This window comes from Mobula hypostoma, chromosome X2, assembly GCF_963921235.1.
Source record: "Mobula hypostoma chromosome X2, sMobHyp1.1, whole genome shotgun sequence".
Lineage (NCBI taxonomy): Eukaryota > Metazoa > Chordata > Chondrichthyes > Myliobatiformes > Myliobatidae > Mobula > Mobula hypostoma.
This window is the reverse complement of record NC_086129.1, coordinates 40,988,907-41,008,322: the sequence shown is the minus strand read 5'-3', so window position 1 is coordinate 41,008,322 and position 19,416 is coordinate 40,988,907. Positions and strand designations below refer to the sequence as shown.

The following is a 19,416-nucleotide window of genomic DNA, read 5'->3' as shown; positions in this document are numbered from 1 at the left end:
AGGGAGCTGTGCTCGTACCTTTCTCCGCTTGGTGCTGCGCTGGTACTCAGTCTTATCCTGTTGCAGCTGCTGACTAACTGTCTCCCGCTCCTCCTCCAGGCGGCTCTCCTTCTCCAGCTGCTGAAACTCCAAGTCCTCGAACAGTTTGGCTTCGGATTCCAGAGCTTCTGCCTCCTAAGACAAGCCACGAGAGGCCCATCACTACCGGCAGGCAGGGGCGATACAAAGCACATTTCCTACTGGAATAACCTCCCAACATACTTGGACGTAACTTGTTTAAAAGCGGCATAGGATGCAAAGAGTTCAATCACACGATATTGCCTGACACCCTCAAAATCTATCAGGATATTGGGATCAAGGCATCTAAAGCTTCAACATGACCTCCAAAGACTGCCAAGTATCAATGCGTGCTGCACATTGTTAAAGGAAATGTTAATTGTGTTTTAAAAAGCAGAAGATGAAAATATTTCATTAAATTTAGTAAAGTGCAATGGAATCAAACATAAAGAACAAAACCAAAACCAATATACAACACATATCTGATCATGCATTGCAAGCTTCCTGAATCTTATATTTTGTAGGGACTACTGCAAATACCTTACTAAACAGTGCTGATTCCAGGACTCCTAATTGGCTCTTTACAGTGACATTAGTACCTGGAATCAGTCAGTGTGCAGGGACAGAGAGGTCACACGATCCACAGAGAGGGGAAGCCAATGAGGTAAGAAAAAACTGACCCTTCTGAGGTGTTCCTGTAACTGCTCCCTCATTGATTCAGGGCAGTTATCAAGCTGGCTCTTCAACTCATGGCAATGCGATTGCAGTCTCTCTACTTCTTTTTTCTCTGCATCAAGCTTTACCCTTTCCTGAATTTGAAAACAAAAACAAAAAAAAGAGAAAAAAAAAACACACTTCTCAAATCCACGCCATGCAGAAGCCTAAAGATTAGAACAGTGATATAGCCATAGAAGGTTGGAATGATGAGTGAGGTTGGAAGAGGTTTGGGGGCAAGTTTAAGGAAGAGGCCTGAGAACAGAAGCCAAATTGAGTTTTAATCTTTAGAGCTTTCTTCAGTTTTGGGAGCAAGAGTCTTGCAAGGGAGGAGGAGGCTATTCAGCCCATCATACCTATGCTTTGCAGCATCTCTCAATTAAGTCTCACTCCCTATCTGCTTCTCCATAGCACTTCAAATATTGCTTTTCAAATCGTTACCCAATTGTAATGAAATTTACCCAACTTCCATATTCATAAACTTTGTAAAGATTCTATTGTCTCTTGGTTGCATGTATTGTGAGGTGTGATGTCAGTAACAAATGGTGACGACGTAGCCAGTCAGTGCACCAAGCCATTGTGTGAATTGCTTGGGAACTAGCACGATAATGAAGCATTATCGAGGCTCATGGTTCTTTATTCAATGCATTTGAATACAATTTCTGAATAAGATAGGGAGGATTTCATTCAATCACATGAACAAGTTTGTTACTAAACTTCATAGTGTAATATCAACATAGAAGTATTTCAAATGAAGTAGCTCAGTGTGATTTCATGTCTACTTGGATATGTCTTTCAGTTGATAAGACATTCTTATATTCTTAGACAGGAATAATTTACAAATTTTCATTCCTATTTATCAAATTTTGCCGCAACCCAGTCTGGCTCATTTTGATATCTGATTCAAGCCACTTTTGTTTCCATCTCTAAATTCTTTGATGCTTCAATGAATACAATCCACTCTAATTTCTTTGCTGAAAGTTGCAGCTAAACTGGATCCATTCACTTCACTGGCTCAAGACTTCCTGTCCTATTCCAAACCTCACTAAAACACAATATTCAAGGTGGTCACAAGGAGGAACTCCACCCTTTCCAAATCCCCCCCACTGGAACCCACATCCTGGCTTGGATGTTTTTCCTCATTCCTTACTTCAACTATGAGATCCTACTGTTAGGAAGCCATCAAGTAGGTAAGGCAGACTAGATGATCCAACTGCTCCCCATCATTGTTCAGTTACACATTACCATAAGCTTCTAGTATCTCAAGGTCGGACTTGGCCTTTCCTAGGATTCTCTCCCTCACTGCATATAATCTGCAGCAGACTGTAGACACTTAGCCACCTATGAGGTGTTAGTGCTCCACACAAACACCCTCCCTCATCTTACATTATCCCTGCCTGTGAGATCACTATGGACATGCAATGTGGCACTGGAATGTGTAGCCACGCTTGTGGGCTGCCCCCAGCACATCCTTGAGCGTGTTGGCTGTTAACGCAAATGCTGCATTTTCACTGTATGTTTCGATGTACTGTACATGTGATAAATAAATCTGAATCACCCTGCCTGTGTGTCCCTCCCCTACACATCCCCATAAGCAGCTGCCATTAATATATATGTGCAATGCTTTTCAACCTCTCTATGTGGCGACAATTTTCAACATGTTCTTGGCAAAATCATTATTAGATTAATTGGTAATTATTTTATATAATTCTTACAACGCAAGCATCTTTCCTACATGAATCCTATCATTATCCTAATAATATGCTGGACATTTCTACCAATTCTTATTGTAACTTTAACCAGGCAGGTCACAAGAGATCCCACGGAAGGGCAGAAGCAAGGAATTTCACTTATACAAATGAGATAATCGTCTACTGGTGCCTGTAAACATTCAAAATCCCTCCCATCCTGACACCAGCCTGTACAGTAGACTGGTGGTGGTAAATTTTTACAGTCTTTTACTAAAGTGGCTGAAAGGATTATCTTCGACACCAGAAAACCAGCTATAAATCTATTGAATTGTGTCCCAGTAAGAGGAGGCAAGGAAAGAAACCAGAGGGAAATGCTGTATGACTCTATGAAAAAAATCATTTTAGTTGTGTTGACTTGTCTCTAAAATTATGAAGCTTTACAGTACAAAAAGGGTGTTTGGATCTTACCTCTGCCAGCTTTCTGAAAGATTCACTCCATCCTATTCCCTCCCAATCTTGGCACGGCAATCTGACTCACACGACTTAATAATCTAGAAGATGCATGTTAAATACCTATTCCAAATCCCAAACTTACACAAGCTAAGGTATCTCTGGGCCATTAAAGTCAACACTAAGGAGCACCACTCAGGGTGTAGCATGGGCTGGGCTTCCATCTGGGTTATAGCTTCAAAAAATGGAGGCAGAAATGAAATCTTGCCGTTGCCGGGGACTTTGGACTGTAAAACAACTAGGATTGAGAGACATGTCAGACTCCAATTTCAAGCCTCTTGCACACTCAGCTCAGTTCTAAACATTTCATCCATCTATCTTCATCCTTCATGATTTCCCCTCATCCAATAGCTGTAACCTCCTCCAACACCTTGGAATTACTCCAAATCTCAAATTCTGTGTCTTTGTACCCCTTCTTTGATGCCCTCAGCTGCTGCTTCCTTCTTTCCCTTTATCCCTCATTAAAACCAAACCCCTTTTATTCACTCATATGGTGTGGTGTTGTATCCTGGTGACCACATTACTGGTCTGTTCTTGGCTTGGCTGCAGTCTTGTAGCTTAGATTAAAGCTGCTTTATTAGGTTCTTGTGAAGCATCTTGGGCTTCTATGCAATGTGAAAGACGTTACATAAATGGAAGTTGTTGTTGCAAGCCTGAGTGACTTGAAAATTGTGATATGCCAACTTTACAGTAGCTGCGGCAATCTTTTGGAAGTTATACTCTAAAAGGGACGTGAGAGACTCTGCAGATGATGGAAATCTTGACATAAAATGCTGGAGGAACTCAGCGAGTCATGCAGCATTTATGGATGGGAGTCCCGATGGAAGGTCTTGGCCTGAAACATTGACTGTCTATTCCCCTCCACAGATACTGTCTGACATGCTGAGTTTCTCCAGCATTTTGTGTGTGATACTCTAAAGCAGGGGTTCTTAACCTTTTTATGCCATGGACCCATACTATTAACTAAGGGATCCGTGGACCCCAGGTTGGTAGTCCCTGCTCTAAAGGGATTCTGTTATTATTGCTGTCAGAAACCCACCAATATTGGCAAGACCTTATTCCATTTTGCACCAAAATATTTGAAAATGAGACTCTCCCAACTACTGCACTACACAGTTGTTCCAACTTTAGCCATCCATGAAGAACCCCACTTCGGACCAGTATGGGCTATGTAAGGTGTACTTGTAGGCATACGTACTGCATCCATGCAGTAATAAGTTGAATGCATAAAACATCCTCTCTACAAGCACTGCTGATGGAGCCATTTCAAAGAAGCACTGAGTCGGCTGTGTTTGGCTTGACCTTATTTCTTAATGGTTATCATGGGTTGAGGTCAGAGAATGGCTCTTGTCACTGATAAAGGAAGTTGGCTAATTTGTTCAAGAAATGTCTAAATTCACCACTTTTTACCCACATTGATTGGATCATGATCATGCCATTGTTGCCCTATGTGTTTCTTCTTCACAGTGTTGGGAAGAATGGATGCCTTCTTCTCTCCCATCCATTAGCACCTTAAATCCCACTCTGTGCCAAAGGAGTGATAAGGAACTTTAGGTTGCCCTGTTGAAATGCGGTTTCCCTGATCTCCACCTCGGTAGACTTTGTGCTTCATTTATTAGGGACAGAGTAAATGGCATTAGTTTGACCCCCTTCATCCTACCAGTTTTGGGAAAGAAGCTTTATGAATGTTTAAGAAATCCATCCACTTTGGAAAGAATCTCAGGCCACTTCTGTTGTTAATTAATTTAAAGCAAGCAACTTGTGACATTGATTTCCCTGACAAGGCACAAAAGGGTGCCTCTTCCCCTTCTGAGCTGTATACGATGAAATCTCATCCATCTTCCTCTGGCCATGCCACCAGATTAGGAATAATAGCAGAAAGATGTCATTACAATCGGTTAACTTAATACATAAACGTTATGAACAAATTTATGTGGATAAGCTGAGAAATGAGGTGCCTCACGAGGTGGTTAGCTCATGGGCACGCGCATTTGTGCACTGTTAGGTGCGGATGAACATGCAGTCATATCGATAATGTTGCTTCTGAAGAGAAGGATGGGAGAGGGTGCAGAGGAAGCAAGGTTGCAGTTACTGTATGTCACCTCTATTTTCTCTAATCTACGACACCGTGCAGCAGACAACGCATGCAGAAGAGTAGAGCAAAACCAGACGTGGTCAGTATATCAAACAGTTACACATCTAGAAATAGTTAGTCCACAGTAAATTAGAGACATTATTTAAGCAGGAGTAAAATCTGTCACAAAACCCTTGTGTAGTAAGCCTTTAGTATCAACTTCTGGCTAGCTTGAACTCGGGCTCTCTCTGCATTGTTCACTGAAGTTTGAGACCATTTGGGGGAGGCTAAAGCTTGGAATCCTTGTTTATTGGAACTCTGAATCCATACCTTAGGTTAGAACTCACAAACCTGTAATGTAATAATTATCACAATAGCTCACTGCAATGATGTATCAGGTGTTGTTGATGTAATCTGGACCCTGTGGCTTCAAATGGCCTGAAATGGTTAAGAATCCCGAACTGATTAAAGGGCAGTCTATTTCCAAAATCAGACTCATTTGGAATGAGGGGTTGAAAAAGATCTCCATAACAATCTGAACACTCACCAAAAGACACTGCACAGCTCAGGAATGACCGTCAGTATTTGAATTTTTGTGTCATTGCTAAAAATCATCATATTACAATCAATTGGTATGGTGTGAATTGATTCTGCATCAACATCACCTAATATACAAGATATTGGTAGGATCTAGAGGCCTATCCCACCATGGTATGCTGAAGTTTTTGACATTATGGACTACTACACTTAGGATTGATACCATCAGAACATTATGTCAGTGACTCTTCTATCTGCATCAGTTCAGCACTGTGACTCAGCATGTCAACTGACCGAGACAACTTCCTCCTAGCCTGTTAACAGCCAATCTCTGCATCTGAGCTGACATTTAGGACTTGACAGATCAATATTACTTTGCAGTGATGAAATCAGAGTATGAAGACCCATGTGAAGCAAATAGCATCTTCTGCCACGTGTAACACCAGAGATTACAGTGTCAGAGAAAACCTTTGGAGCACAGATCAGGCTTTCCAATAGCAGTGGCTCTCTGCTGATGGTGAAGGATTATCGTCAGAGTTAACGTTCCTTGTTCCGAAAATTGCTGGCTTGGAACAAAATTATGGTATTCCTGAAATAAAAGTGTATGTTGGGCCTGGAATGGAATAACTTCAGCATAAAAAAAAGCCCAGTCTGTTCACCCTCACAGGGAATCCACAGTTTAAGTTTTTCTGCTGATAAAATGTCAAAGTCTTTTTACACTCTCTCAGTCAACATTCTTGGAGCAAGTACAGTAATTCCAGTTATGATATAAATCTCCCTGCACACAGTCTTATCAAACACTCTCTTGGTATTTCAAGCATGGGTCAGAGGAAGAGTAGAACTCCCTCCACGATCCCTCATAGAGTCCCAGGGCAGACAACTGCATGGACAGGTCACAATGTAAAAAGCTCCCTCTATATTTTATCAAAGCAAATAAAATATAATTTATCAGATACCCCCTATACCTAATGAAGTGGCCACTGAGCGTATGTATGGGCACCACGCTATTACAGATTGGGGCGTTCTGGAGGTTGGAGTTCAGAGTTCAATTCCGGTACCATCTGTAAAGAGTCAGTACGTCCTCCTCGTGGATTGCATGGGTTTCCCGCGGAGGGTCCAGCTTCCTCCCACAGTCCAAAGATGTACTGGGTAGGTTAATTGGTCTTTGTAAATTGTCCCATAATTAGGTTAGGGTTAATTGGGTTGTTGGGGGTTACTGGGGCTCAGAGGCCTGGAAAGGCCTACTCCATTGCTGTATCACTAAATAAATAAATACATTAAAATGTCCGTGCTGTTCTAGCCCATCCAATTCAAGGTTCGACTTGCTGTGCATTCGGAGATGCCCTTCTGCACACCACTGTTGTAACACATGGTTGTTTGAGTTACTGTCACCTTCCTGTCAGCTTTAACTTGTCTGGCCATTCTCCTCTGACGTTTCTCATTAACAAGGCATTTCACCCACAGAACTGCTGCTCACGGGATGGTTTTTGTTTTTCACACCATTCTCTGTAAACCCTAAAGACTGTTGTATGTGAAAATCACAGGGGATCAGCAGTTTCTGAGATACTTAAACCACCCGTCTGGCAACAACAATCATTCCATGGTCAAAGTCACTTAGATCACATTTCTTCCCTATTCTGATGTTTGGTCTGAACAACAACTGAACCTTTTGACCATGTGTGTAGGATTTAATGCTGCCACATGACTGGCTGATTAGATATATGCATTAACAAGCAGGCATACTTAAAAAAAGTGGCCACTGCATGCATATAGGGTAAAGCTTACTTTATGCTCTCGTATCCATCTCTCCTAAAGAAGGGACATCACAAGCTGAACGCAGAAAAAATCTCCCTCTGGCGCAATGAAATGCCACAACCACCTTCAATCCACTTCCCACATCTGCATCTTTTACAAATCTCTGTCAGGAACCCAGTAACTATTTTGATTTATACTATAGCTAATCTGTACAAATCCCTTGCAATTCCATAAATGCTTGGCTTTCATTGCAAAAATGTGCTGCATGATTATACTAACTCTCTGCCAAGAAACACAATTTTACACAGAGGCAAAAAATCATTTTGTGAACCCACAGATCTGGGACAAGAAAACACCCATTATGAGAAAAGACAACCATCCTTGTGCCATTCCATCTATCACAATTCTCAGCACCCAGGTTTCTTGGAAGCTTTTCCCCCAAACTGTTTCTTTTCAAGCTATTTTGAACCTGTCATGGCTTTTAATCACTTCTATGGAAATAAAAATATGGGTGAATTCAAACTGAGGAACTGCAGATCAGATGGCTAGTTATTTTAAGATGGGACAACACAAAATCTAGTCATCTTTTGGAGAAAATCTCAGGAATCAATTTGTTTTACAGGATATTAGAAACACAAGGCTTCACAATACGTAAAAGCCCAGATGTAAAAAGAGGGGTGAAGGTAGAAAGGGAAAGAGAAAAAGAGACAGAGAGAAAGAGACTAACCCACAACAAATCATCCATCACTGTAGGCTAGGTGAACAATCATTTCATATACAAACATTATCTTGAAGGAAGCAATCAATTCTCAATTAATTCAAGCATATCTTACCATATTGACATTATAATAACTAGAAACGAGTTGTCCATTTGATGCTTGTCAAACTTTTATTCTGATTCTGTGACAGAGTAGATTGTAGAATGTTTTGGATTGTTTTTCTCTCCATTTCTATATACTTCTTACTGCATATCTATTAGCATATCTGCCTAGCTAATCACCTGCACTGTACCCATTGGCAGGCATTTCCATATTCTCAGCATTCTCCATGAAGAAGCTTCTTTTGAGATTATTGATGTATGAATAAACCTCTAGCATTTATAGCATTAGTTTTGGAATATCCCACAGTTAGAATGTCTCCCTACAGCAGATTGAAAAGAAATTATTTTCTTTGTGAAGGGTCCAGAACAAGGGCATAGAGTCTTAAAATGAGAGCAGGAACTATCAGGACCTATCTAGGGAATAATTTCTTCCATCAGGGAATGGCAGAAACCTATCGTTATCTTATACTACCCTGCCATGAAACCTATTCAGTTTCTAACATCAGCATTGTGGAAATCACTAGTGCTGTATTCCATTTTTAAATTAACACCTACAATACTGCTAAGTTTTAACCCCAGTTGAAACCTTTGGGATGTCAGTGTTCTCTTTAATTCAACTGCTCTTTTGCTTTACAGTTTTTGATGAAATATTTAAAGTTTTTGGTTCACAGCTCAATGCAAGTGGTTTAAAATTTATCGCAGATTTAGATTCCCATTGCAGCAATTTATACATTTACAACAATTAAGCATATTTTTGATTATTGTGGTCAATCTTAAATAAAATGACAAGATAGGCCTTACCTAATCCTTGTAACCAGTTTTCATTGGTTATTTCATAACAATTAAGCATATTTTTGATTATTGTGGTCAATCTTAAATAAAATGACAAGATAGGCCTTTCTCAATCCTTGTAACCAATTTTCCTTGCACCTTTCAGAAAAGCCAATGCCTTTATGTTAGTCCATTTTAAACATGGATGTTTGGGAAGCTGGATGAATTAAATATTCCTTTGATTTTTAAAAGTTGTAAACTTTTGTCAAGCACAACAAATCTAATTATTTGCACTTGCTTTATTGCTAAAATTATCATGAACAACTTATTGTAGACAATTACCAACAGAAAATATTGCTTTGTAGCGTGCAAGATTTGATTGAAAGTGTGCTGTTATGGGGTGACACAGCTAATGGAGTTGCTGCTTCAACTCCAGCGACCTGTGTTCTTTCCTGACCTCTGATACTGTCTAGGTGGCATTTGCATGCTCTCCCATTGACTGGTTCCTCTGCTTCAGTTTGAACTCACACCCCAAAGTGTTTTGTTGGCCACTGCAAGTGATCACTTACCTAATGTTAGGGATGGAACATGAGAGGAATTGATGGATAAAAATTAAATTAGTGCATTTGGATGCTTTGTGTGATATGGACAGGGAGTCAGTGGAACTGTTTCTGTGCTCTCACTCTGACTCTGTCTATTTTGGAACCCTGCGTAGTTTGCTTAAACGAGAGACAACCAGAGAGCATGTTACCAACTGATGGAGTTTTATCGCCAACAGTAAATGGAGTTTCTTTGGCTTATTTTAACCATATTTATTTCAAGGTACTTTGAGGCCTTTATTCATTGCGTATTCATGAGGTAAATTCAAAAACCTTCCGCGTGTCATATCAGCTATACACAGCTAATTTATTTAAGCCTTTTGCTGTAGAGTTTCAGTCATTTGACTTATTCAGCATAGCTAGTGATATAATAGGGCGCCACAGTAGCACAGCCGTTAGCGTGACACTGTTACACCTCAAGGCGTTAGAGGAGTTCAGTTCTGGCACCATCTATAAGGAGTTTATATGTCCTCCCTGTGACCATGTAGGTTTTCTCTGGGTGCTCCAGTTTCATCGCACAGTTCGAAGATGTACCAGTTAGTAGACTAATTGGTCATTGTAACTCGTCTTGCCATTAGGTGAGGGTTAAACATTTGGGTTGCCAGGCAGCACGGCTCGTTGGGCCGGAAGAGCCTGTTCCACATGGTATCTCGAAATAAATAAATAAAATAAAACCAGGAACCTGTGTCGGTAGATAGTGGGAGGTCAACAGAAAAATTCAAGCTGACGAACTGTTTTAGGCCAGGATATTTACCCATTCTCCAAAAGCAAGAAGTAAGGACTCAATCTCACTGCTACAGAATCATTCACAAATTCATTTAACCCAGAGGGGAAATGCTGGCACATTACATAACTGCTGCACTGCTACAGTGGCATCTGATTCCATTCTTGCATTGGTATTCATGTATTCTCCAGCAGTGATCATTGTCAACCAATCCTTAGACATTCCCTCTTCCCCTAAACTCTGCGATGGTTTGGCCAATGATCTCCCCAAAAGCTTCATTTAACAACTGGCCTGACTGTTTCCGTCCTTGGCCTTGTTAATCTGTGAATCTTGTGGGTGTAGGTGTATTAGTATCCTCTCTGTAGTATTTTACGGGGAAGCTATTGCTAAAATTATTCACAGGAATTAATAAATCTCAAATCAAATACAATATAACATCTACATTAAAGACAAGAGATTCTGCAGACGCCGAAATTCCAGAGTAACACACACAAAATGCTGGAGGAACTCAGCAGGTCAGGCAACCTCTATGGAGGGAAGTAGTCTACGTTTCAGGCCGAGACCCTTCATCAGGACTAGTAAGAACTTTATCTACTTGAAAAGTCCTATGCCCAGATATACAGATAATTCCAATTTTAATCTTACCAAAGAACTGTTGTTAAGAACTTATCTGCAATTAAAAGCCTACACCCATCATGCTTCAACCCCTGCCCAAGCATGTTAGGAGACTGGTGTGTTTGGGAGTTGGTTAAGAATATAGCCACCAGGCCCCAATTATAAACTATGCCATGACCCATAGCGTTGTAAGGAAAGTAACCAAAGGAAATACAGTGTCACTTCTCTGAACAGAATAGCAAGGCTGTGGTGACCAAACATAATGCAATTGTGCTTCAATCCTGTGTCACATCTTCCTAACAATTCACCAGGTGCATGCAGTATAAAGAGAAAGCAGCCAGCTCACACTGAACAGACCACGACTGCTCGTCCTTTTGAAGAAAGAAACATTCCAAGATTAGAAGAATACAGAGGTGGGACTGACAGTACCTTGTCCTTTTCTCTCTGTATATTGTGCTCTAGCTCAGAAAGCTTCTCCTCCAGCTGACTGATGATCTCCTGCTCCTGGTGGATCTGGGCAACTTCAGACTCTCGCTCCCCCTGAAGCAGCGCTCGCTCCATCTCCGCCTGTCAACAACATTGCAGAAGTACAAAATGGAACATGTACAAAGCGTACGTTTCAAAGGGAAAAAAGGTCCTGCACTTACACTCAGAGGCCTCTTTATTAGGCACACCTGTCCACCTGATCAGTAATACAAAAATCTAATCAGCCAATCACGTGGCAGCAACTCAATGCATTAAAGCATGCAGACGTGGTCAAGAGGTTCAGTTGTTGTTCAGACCAAAACATCAGAATGGGGAAGAAATGTGATCTAAGTGACTTTGACCATGAAATGATTGTTGGTGCCAGACAGGGTGATTTCTTTATCTCAGAAACTGCTGATCTTCTGGGATTTTCACGCACAACAGCCTTTGGAGTTGAGAAGGAATGGTACAAGAAGCAAAAGTCATCGATTGAGCAGCAGTTCTGTGGGCAAAAGTGCCTTGTTAATGAGAGAGATCAGAGGAGAATGGCCAGACTGGTTCAAGCTGACAGGAAGGCACAGGAAGCACCTAATAAAGTGACCACCGAGTGTGTAAAGCACAACACAACATTCCAGGCTTCAAATGCAGTTGCTGTTGTAAAGAAGATAAGAATCAGGATAAAGAGTGGAAGTTCTTGACGATTAAAGCAGCAAGGAAGATTGAAACATCAAGGCGAATGCGGAAGGTGAGCGTGTGTTCAACGCCGTCTACCAACCCTCGCTCGCTGCTGCTGGTCACGGGGAGAACATACAAATTTCTTACAGACAGCGATGGGAATAGAACCTGAGTGCTGGCACTGTAATTAGCGTTACACGGATCGCTACACTACCGTGCCACCCGTTAAACTTCTAGGAACAAGTCCAATTAAAGTTAGCCCAATGAGAATCAATTTTCTAAAAATTTAATCAACAGTTTGCAAATTAAAGGTAAACCCATAGCTGGAGCAAATTCCTACCTCACGTGTGGACTCCTCAAGTTGTTGATCCAGCTCCTTGATCCTTTGCTTCAGTTCGTCCACGTTGGTGAGAACTCTCACCCTCTCCTCCTCCAGGTACACCACCTGCTGGGCTGACTGACCACCGGCTGAATCTTCATGCTGCTTAAAATTAAAACATATTAAAGAATGAGAAAGGAAGACAAAAATAGAGAAATCAAAGGATCCAATGTTTTGCCTGATATGGATGCATACAACACAGGAGGTAATTCAATGCATTCATGCCTCTGCCAGCAGTTTTACTGCTGTTAATCGTGTTCTTTTCCCATACTCCTGTAAATATTTCACTTCAAGTAGTTACCCAATTTTCTTTTTAATTCTTCCCAGATATTAACAAAACACTTGGTCGTTTTTTCCCCCTCAACTTACATGTTTTCCCCTTAAATTCTTTAAATTTGCATTCTCTGTTGACCAAATTTCTGCCACTGTAAACAGTCACTATTTAATTACTCTAGTTGGGGTAGCACAGTAGCCTAATGGTTAACAAAGCGCCTTACAGTAGCAGAAACCCAGGTTCAATTCCCACCACTGCCTGTAAGGAGTTGTATGTTCTCCCTGTGACTGTGTGGGTTTCTTCCAACTGTCCAAAGATCTACCAGTTGGAAGGTTAGTTAATTGGTCATTGTAAATTGTCTAAGGATAAGCTTTAAGGAGAAGGATAAACTTTAAATCAAGGATTGCTGGGCAGTGTGGCTGGAAAGGCCTAATTATATAACGATTCATGGCAGTGAACCCTTTTTCTAACCCTGTCTGCATGAGAGTGAACAGCACAACACACACAAAATGCTGGAGGAACTCAGCAAGTGACGCAGCATCTGTGGAGAGGAATAAAGGCTGATTTATACTTGTGCGTCAAATGGACGCCGTAACCTCCGCAAGCGGTCTACGTGCGTTGTGAGCATTTATACTTGTGCGTTGGTGTGTCTGCATCACTCTGCAATTCGGGCACGTCGTGCATGCGCACACACCTGCCCGCACAAGGCTTCATGGTCATGGTAGTCTTTCTCGGGGTAAACAAGTTTAATGCCAGCGTCTTTTTCGTAAAAGTGAAATGTGTCCTCCATAATTTCGGAGGTCTGTAAAGCTTTATGGAAAGCATTGCAGCCAGAATTCCTTCCCTGCCCTTCAGTCGCCCAATGGGAAGCTACTGCAGCGTAGGAGGAAATGCGATGCTACCAAGCGGACCAATCACAGTTGTTGCGGTCTACGTTGCCGTGACACGTAGTTACATTTTGGGAGAGGTGCACGTCAGGCTATGGTGTAGGGATCCGCGTCGGCTCTGCGTAGGGTTCGCGGCAACGCCGTACCTACGGCGTTGAGTTGACACACATGTATAAATTAGCCTTAAGCGGTCAATGTTTCAGGCCAAGACCCTTCATCAGGACTGGAATGGAAGGCAGAAGAAACCAGAATAAAAGAGTGGGGGAGGGGGAGGGGGAGGAGTACAAGCTGGCAGCTGATAGGTGAGACCAGATAAGGGGGAGGGTGGAATGTGTGGGGGAGGGTGGATAAACTAAGAAGCTGGGAGGTGATTGGTAAAAGCGGTGAAGGGCTGAAGAAGAAGAAATCTGATATGTGAGGACAGTGGACAATGAAAGAGGAGGGGCAACAGAGAGGGGTGTTGGGCAGGTAAGGAGAAACAAGGGGAGCCAGAATGGGAATGGAAAAAGAGGGAAGGGGAGGGGAAGAAATTACTGGAAATTAAAGAAATTAATGTTCATATTGTCAGTCTGGAGGCTACCCAGATATGATTTGCCACCCTCTCCTTATATTCTTTGAATAACCAGACTCCTTTTGCCTTCTTTACACCATTAATGCTGCTCTCTTGATGCTTCTGCATATTACCAGGAATACAATATAGTGGGCGATGATGGTCTTTAAACACGTCAGCCCAGCTTCCATTATCTCATACAAGCCCAGAACGGTTATATTCACAGGATATACAACTCTCCAGTTTTCGTATGGCTCTCAAAGCACATACATGTGCAAACACACCACCATAACCACCACACCCCATGCATAAATACACCATTCAGGTATTCTTGCTGGCCTTCCCCCAGTCCAGATCCACAATATTTGTCTAAGATATGAACAGAGCGGAAGGGAGAGTTGCTCTGCATTTACTGTGTATCGTACCTGTTGTGCAATGCAACAGATAGGAAGTGGGAGAGGATTTAATGGTGGTTTACTCAAATCTTAAATCACTTTATAAATGTCTTAGGTTTGGAAAACCTAATGTTTATAAGTGATTAATAAATGTTGCAGCTGTGGAAATTGTCCTACTTAGCTTCACCCAAAATCCCCTGTAAAGAAAAAATATTGTTCCTGTGAAAACTCATTGCCCGAGTTAGCAGTGCTAAATGCCCTATACAACAATGACTATGCATTATCCCTCAAATCTAAATTCAGTTGTACTGAAGACAATAGAATCAAAATTTGCAGGCAGATTGCTAATATAATGCTCGATGTCAAGATAAGCTTGTATAAAACCCTAGTTCTGCTACAACTGTAGTGTTATGGCTAATTCTGGGGCCACTAGGGAAGATGTAAAGGCATTAGAAAGTGTGCAGAGGAGATTACTGAAATATTCGAGGGACTTTAGAAGGACTTTAGTTGTGTTGATAGATGTGAGAAACTGGGATTAATCATCTTGGAACATCAGAGGTAAAAGGGTATTTAAAATCATTAAGTCCAGATTGAAACAATGCCTATTGGAAAAGTCAAGAAACAGGAGATGTTGAATGAAGGTGATAGGCAAAAGAATCAAAATAAACTTGAAGAAAGTTTTCTGTGTGCAGCGAGTGGTTAAATCTGGCAAACCGCGCTGGGGTCGTGATCGATGCAGATTTGTCTGAGATACTTAAAAAGGATGTAGATAAGGAAAGAAAGTGCAGGTTTCCAGTGAGATAGTGAGGTTGAGGACAAAATGGGGTTAGTATGTACTTGACTGTTGAATACCCTTTTCCCACACTGAACTCTTTCTGAGACTCTGTAATTATAACGTTTACTAGTGTGGATTAGGGAGGAATTTCTTGGCACGTCTTTTTGTAAGGAGCAGAAAACTGGCTCGTGCCAACCTACCTCGTGGTGTGTGCTCTCTGTGCTGCTGCACTCTTCCTTAAGGTTCTCCTCATCTGATCTCTCCAGACCGTCTCGTGGTTTCTGCATGCTGGGTTCCAATGGCTGTGCTGGGCTAGGCTCACTGTAGACTTTACCTCCGGTGCATCTGTCCATGGAGGTTCCTCTGCTGGCTGTAGTTGGGGCAGGCTCCACTGAGCTGGGGAACAGCCTCTGCTCGTCGAGCTGCAACTGCTCGCTGGCCTGGTCCACCTTTCCCATATCAGGGCTGGTGGGTGAGTCAGTTTTTGTGTATTCGGCACACAAGTTCAGGATGGTTTCAAGTCTCTGACGCTCCTGAGAGATAAAGAATTGGAGTTCAGAAAAATGTCATTCACACAAAAAAATTACACCGAACATAAGTTGTAGAAGCAAGAATGCACAGCCCCTTGAGCTTATTTCACTATCTTGTACCTTGTCCACTAATCCACATATCCCTTGAGGCCATTAATGCCCAAAAATATATCGATCGCAGACTTGAGTATATTCAATGACTCAGTATCCACTCTGTTCCAGGGTACAGAACGCCCATGAATTACTGCACTCTTAAAACTTGGACAGGTACATGGATTGGAAAGGTTGGAAGGTTATGACCCAAATGATGGCAAACAGGACTAACTTTCTATATTGCATGGACACAAAGGCATTTATATCTTTTCCCTAACAATGAAGCCCTAAGTTGTGCACACGGTATCATCAAAATCCCATTTACATGCAGCAAAGTTATCTTAACTCCCCTAAAAATGTAGTTTGCCTTCACAATTGGTAGACTTCCTGCTGTGTCACAATCTTACTATTCAATAAACGTTTTGATTTGTTATTCTAACTGTAAATTGGGTTATCTTACATTTCCACATCATACTCCAAGATCTGCTTTTTTACCCACTTATTGACTGTAACTATTCCCCCACACAGCTCATTTTCTCATCTAGCTTTCTGCATCAATATTTCAACACAAAGTATTAATATGGATTAAAAATAGTTGAAAGCCAACATGAAAGTGATGCATTTATTCCTACTGTTTTCTGCCCTTTAACCAATCCCTATGTGAGTCAATATATCAATGCAAGCCCATGACAATCTTTGAGTGACACCTGATCAAATCCACTGGTTCTATCTTATCTGCTATATACATCTTCAAAAGACTAAATTAGCTTCGTGAAACACAATTTCAATCATCATTGCAGCCACAGCATTAAAGATGCCAGGAGGCTTTACAATGGGCATACACTGAGTGGTTGAGAATATTGTTTGTGACTGATAATTCTGGGTCATATTTCAGGAGGATTAATTACAATGATTACTGACTTCCTATAGTGAATACTTGTAGCAGACACGTCTGTCAAAAAAGACAAAGACAAACATGAATAATAACTTACATTTACTGTATATAGAACTTCACGTGGCAAAACATTCCAAAGCGCTTCACAGAAACATGAACAAACAGATTTGGCACCATCCCTTATAAGGTAGTATTAGAATGAATGACCAATGACTTGGTCAAAAAGATAAATTGCAAGGAATGTCTTGGGAGGTTTGAAAGGAAATTCCAAAATTTAGCAGCCTGGTGGTTGGAAGTGCATCTGCCAACGGTGGAGCAAGTAAATCCAAGGATGTGAATGAGACGGGAGTTGGAGGAGCACAACTACCTTGTCGGGCTGGAGGATATTAAAGAGGTCGGCAGGGTGAGACCAGAGACGGGGCTTGAAACAAGGAAGGGAATTTTAACACTCACCAGAATTCAATGCTGCTCAGTGAGACTGATGAGTGAATAGGACTTAATGGGAGTAACAACCTCTGCTGTGCCACAGAGTAGAAGAGCCAGCTGCAGTAGGAGAGACTGAACAACCAAACGACCCAAGCTTTAACCACAGACACCACTTCTTCATGCCAACACTGCACCAGAATATGTATATCTTGGATCAGCCTCTACAGCCACGTGAGGACCCAGCAAAAAAAAACAACCCTTTAGGAGAACATCATACTCAACTCAAGTGCGCGCACTTGAGATAGGACAAGGACAGCAGAGTTTAGAATGAGTTCAAATACACAAAGAGCTGAAGAACATCAGCAAGAATGCATCGGAATAGTCAAGCTCGGAACTCGATCATTCCAACGCATTCTCTCCAGAAGATGGATTCAGCAGTAACAGGAGTAGAGTTATCCGTAATATCCATGTAGAGAGAGGCCACACTATTTATATGATCAATATTAAATCACTCTGACAAGCACAACAGACATTTATTATATGGAATTTAGATGTATGAGGGGTGATCTCACTGTAATACATAAATTTCCTCGTGGTTTAACAGAGTAGATTTTAAGAAGCTGTTTATTCTGTCTTGAATCCAGAACTTGAGCAGATGCTAATGTGTAAAGTTTTGGCCATTTGGGATAGAAAGGGAGAAATTACTTCATTCAGAGAATTGCAAATCTTTTCAATTCTCCACCCCGAGGGCTGTGGTTCCTCAGTAGAGAACATTCAAGAGTGTGACTGATTGTTTTCAGCTACAGAGGTATAGGTCTTCCCCACGTTACAACAAGGTTTCGTTCCTATCAAAGCCAAAGTCAAAGTCAAAGTAAACTTATTGTCAAAGTATTTTTATGTCACCATATACTTCCTTGAGATTCATTTTCCTGCAGGCATTTACAGGAAAATAAAAAAAAACAATAGAATTTATGTAAGTTGATCCTAAGAACTGTTCGTGACCCAACCAGTTTGCAGGTTGGAAATGTGCCCGTGAACAGAGTTGCCATGCAGCAGATAGATGGCTGCAGCCAGCAAACCCATCCTGCTGCTCTCCCATATACACAGTTATCTGTACAGGCTGTACACCAGTCCAGCTTTTGTAAGATGAGAAGGACCTGTTATATGGGAAGGGGGACAGAGCAGTAAGGTGAAAGTGGAAATTTAGCCATGTTGAAATTCTAACAAACTTGAGGAGACAAATGATCCAATTCTGCTCCAAATTATGTATTAGGAACAGAAAGATATGTTGATAGGTAGTAGGTGGGAGGTGGCTTATAAACAGACTGATTGGCTGACTCCTCATCCTCTGTAACTCTATATAAAAATCTTAACATGGTATGGAATTGTCAACACCACATTATCTGTGATTGGTGAGGGGGGCATGGTACCATGGCAGTTAGCATAATGCTTTACAGACCAGCTGTAAGTTTGGGGTTCAATTCTGTTAGGAGTTTGTACGTTCTCCCTGTAAACGTGTGGGCTTCCTCACACATTCCAAAGGTGTACAGGTGAGGATTAGTAAATTGTGGGCATGCTAAATTGGCACTGGAAGCATGGCAACACCCGCAGGCTTCCACCAGCACATTCAGAGTGTGCCGGTCATTGGTGCAAACAATGCATTTCACCGGACGTTTTGATGTTTCAGTGTATATGTGACAAATAAAGCCAATCTTCAGACTTTAATCTGCATCTTATTGTGAAAGAAACTTCACCTGAAGTGATTTGTGCAAACGGGAGTACAGAGACATGGACCTGACAGTGAGTTTGTTAAGGCCACTAGGTTTAACCAATATTTCCCCCGCAAACCAACATAATTAAAAACACAGATGAAGTTCACTATGTGCATAATCACAGAACCCTACAACGCAGGATACTATTCAGTCTATTACGTTTGATTTGGATTCCGTAAATTCGACTCTATTCCCTCTTCTCCATCCCTTTAGCCATCACAGCTTATACTTTGCACAAACAAGAGAAAATCTGCAGATGCTGGAAACCCAAGCAACACACACAAAATGCTGGAGGAATTCAGCAAGCCAGGCAGCATCTATAGAAATTAATAGATAGTTGATGTTTTGGACTGAGTCTCTTCATTAGGACTGGGAAAAAAAGATGAGGTCAGAGTAAGAAGGTGGGGGAGGGGAGGAAGAAACACAAGGTGAC

At 41.5% G+C, this 19,416-nt stretch overlaps 1 protein-coding gene across 14 annotated transcripts in view; it reads right to left on the bottom strand.

The window, feature by feature from the left end:
- The window catches only part of LOC134340769 (pleckstrin homology-like domain family B member 1), a 412,363-nt gene that overhangs the window by 70,552 nt on the left and 322,395 nt on the right, over positions 1-19,416 (bottom strand). For 9 of the 14 annotated variants that reach the window (XM_063038270.1, XM_063038256.1, XM_063038258.1 and 6 more), the window contains 5 exons: positions 15,468-15,800; positions 12,348-12,491; positions 11,297-11,434; positions 738-866; positions 19-174 (listed from right to left, as the gene is read on the bottom strand). In XM_063038270.1, the coding sequence (XP_062894340.1) occupies positions 19-174; positions 738-866; positions 11,297-11,434; positions 12,348-12,491; positions 15,468-15,800 (900 nt within the window). The remainder of the gene's footprint in view (positions 1-18; positions 175-737; positions 867-11,296; positions 11,435-12,347; positions 12,492-15,467; positions 15,801-19,416) is intronic. The other 5 variants (XM_063038262.1, XM_063038268.1, XM_063038269.1 and 2 more) reach the window with 3 other exon arrangements.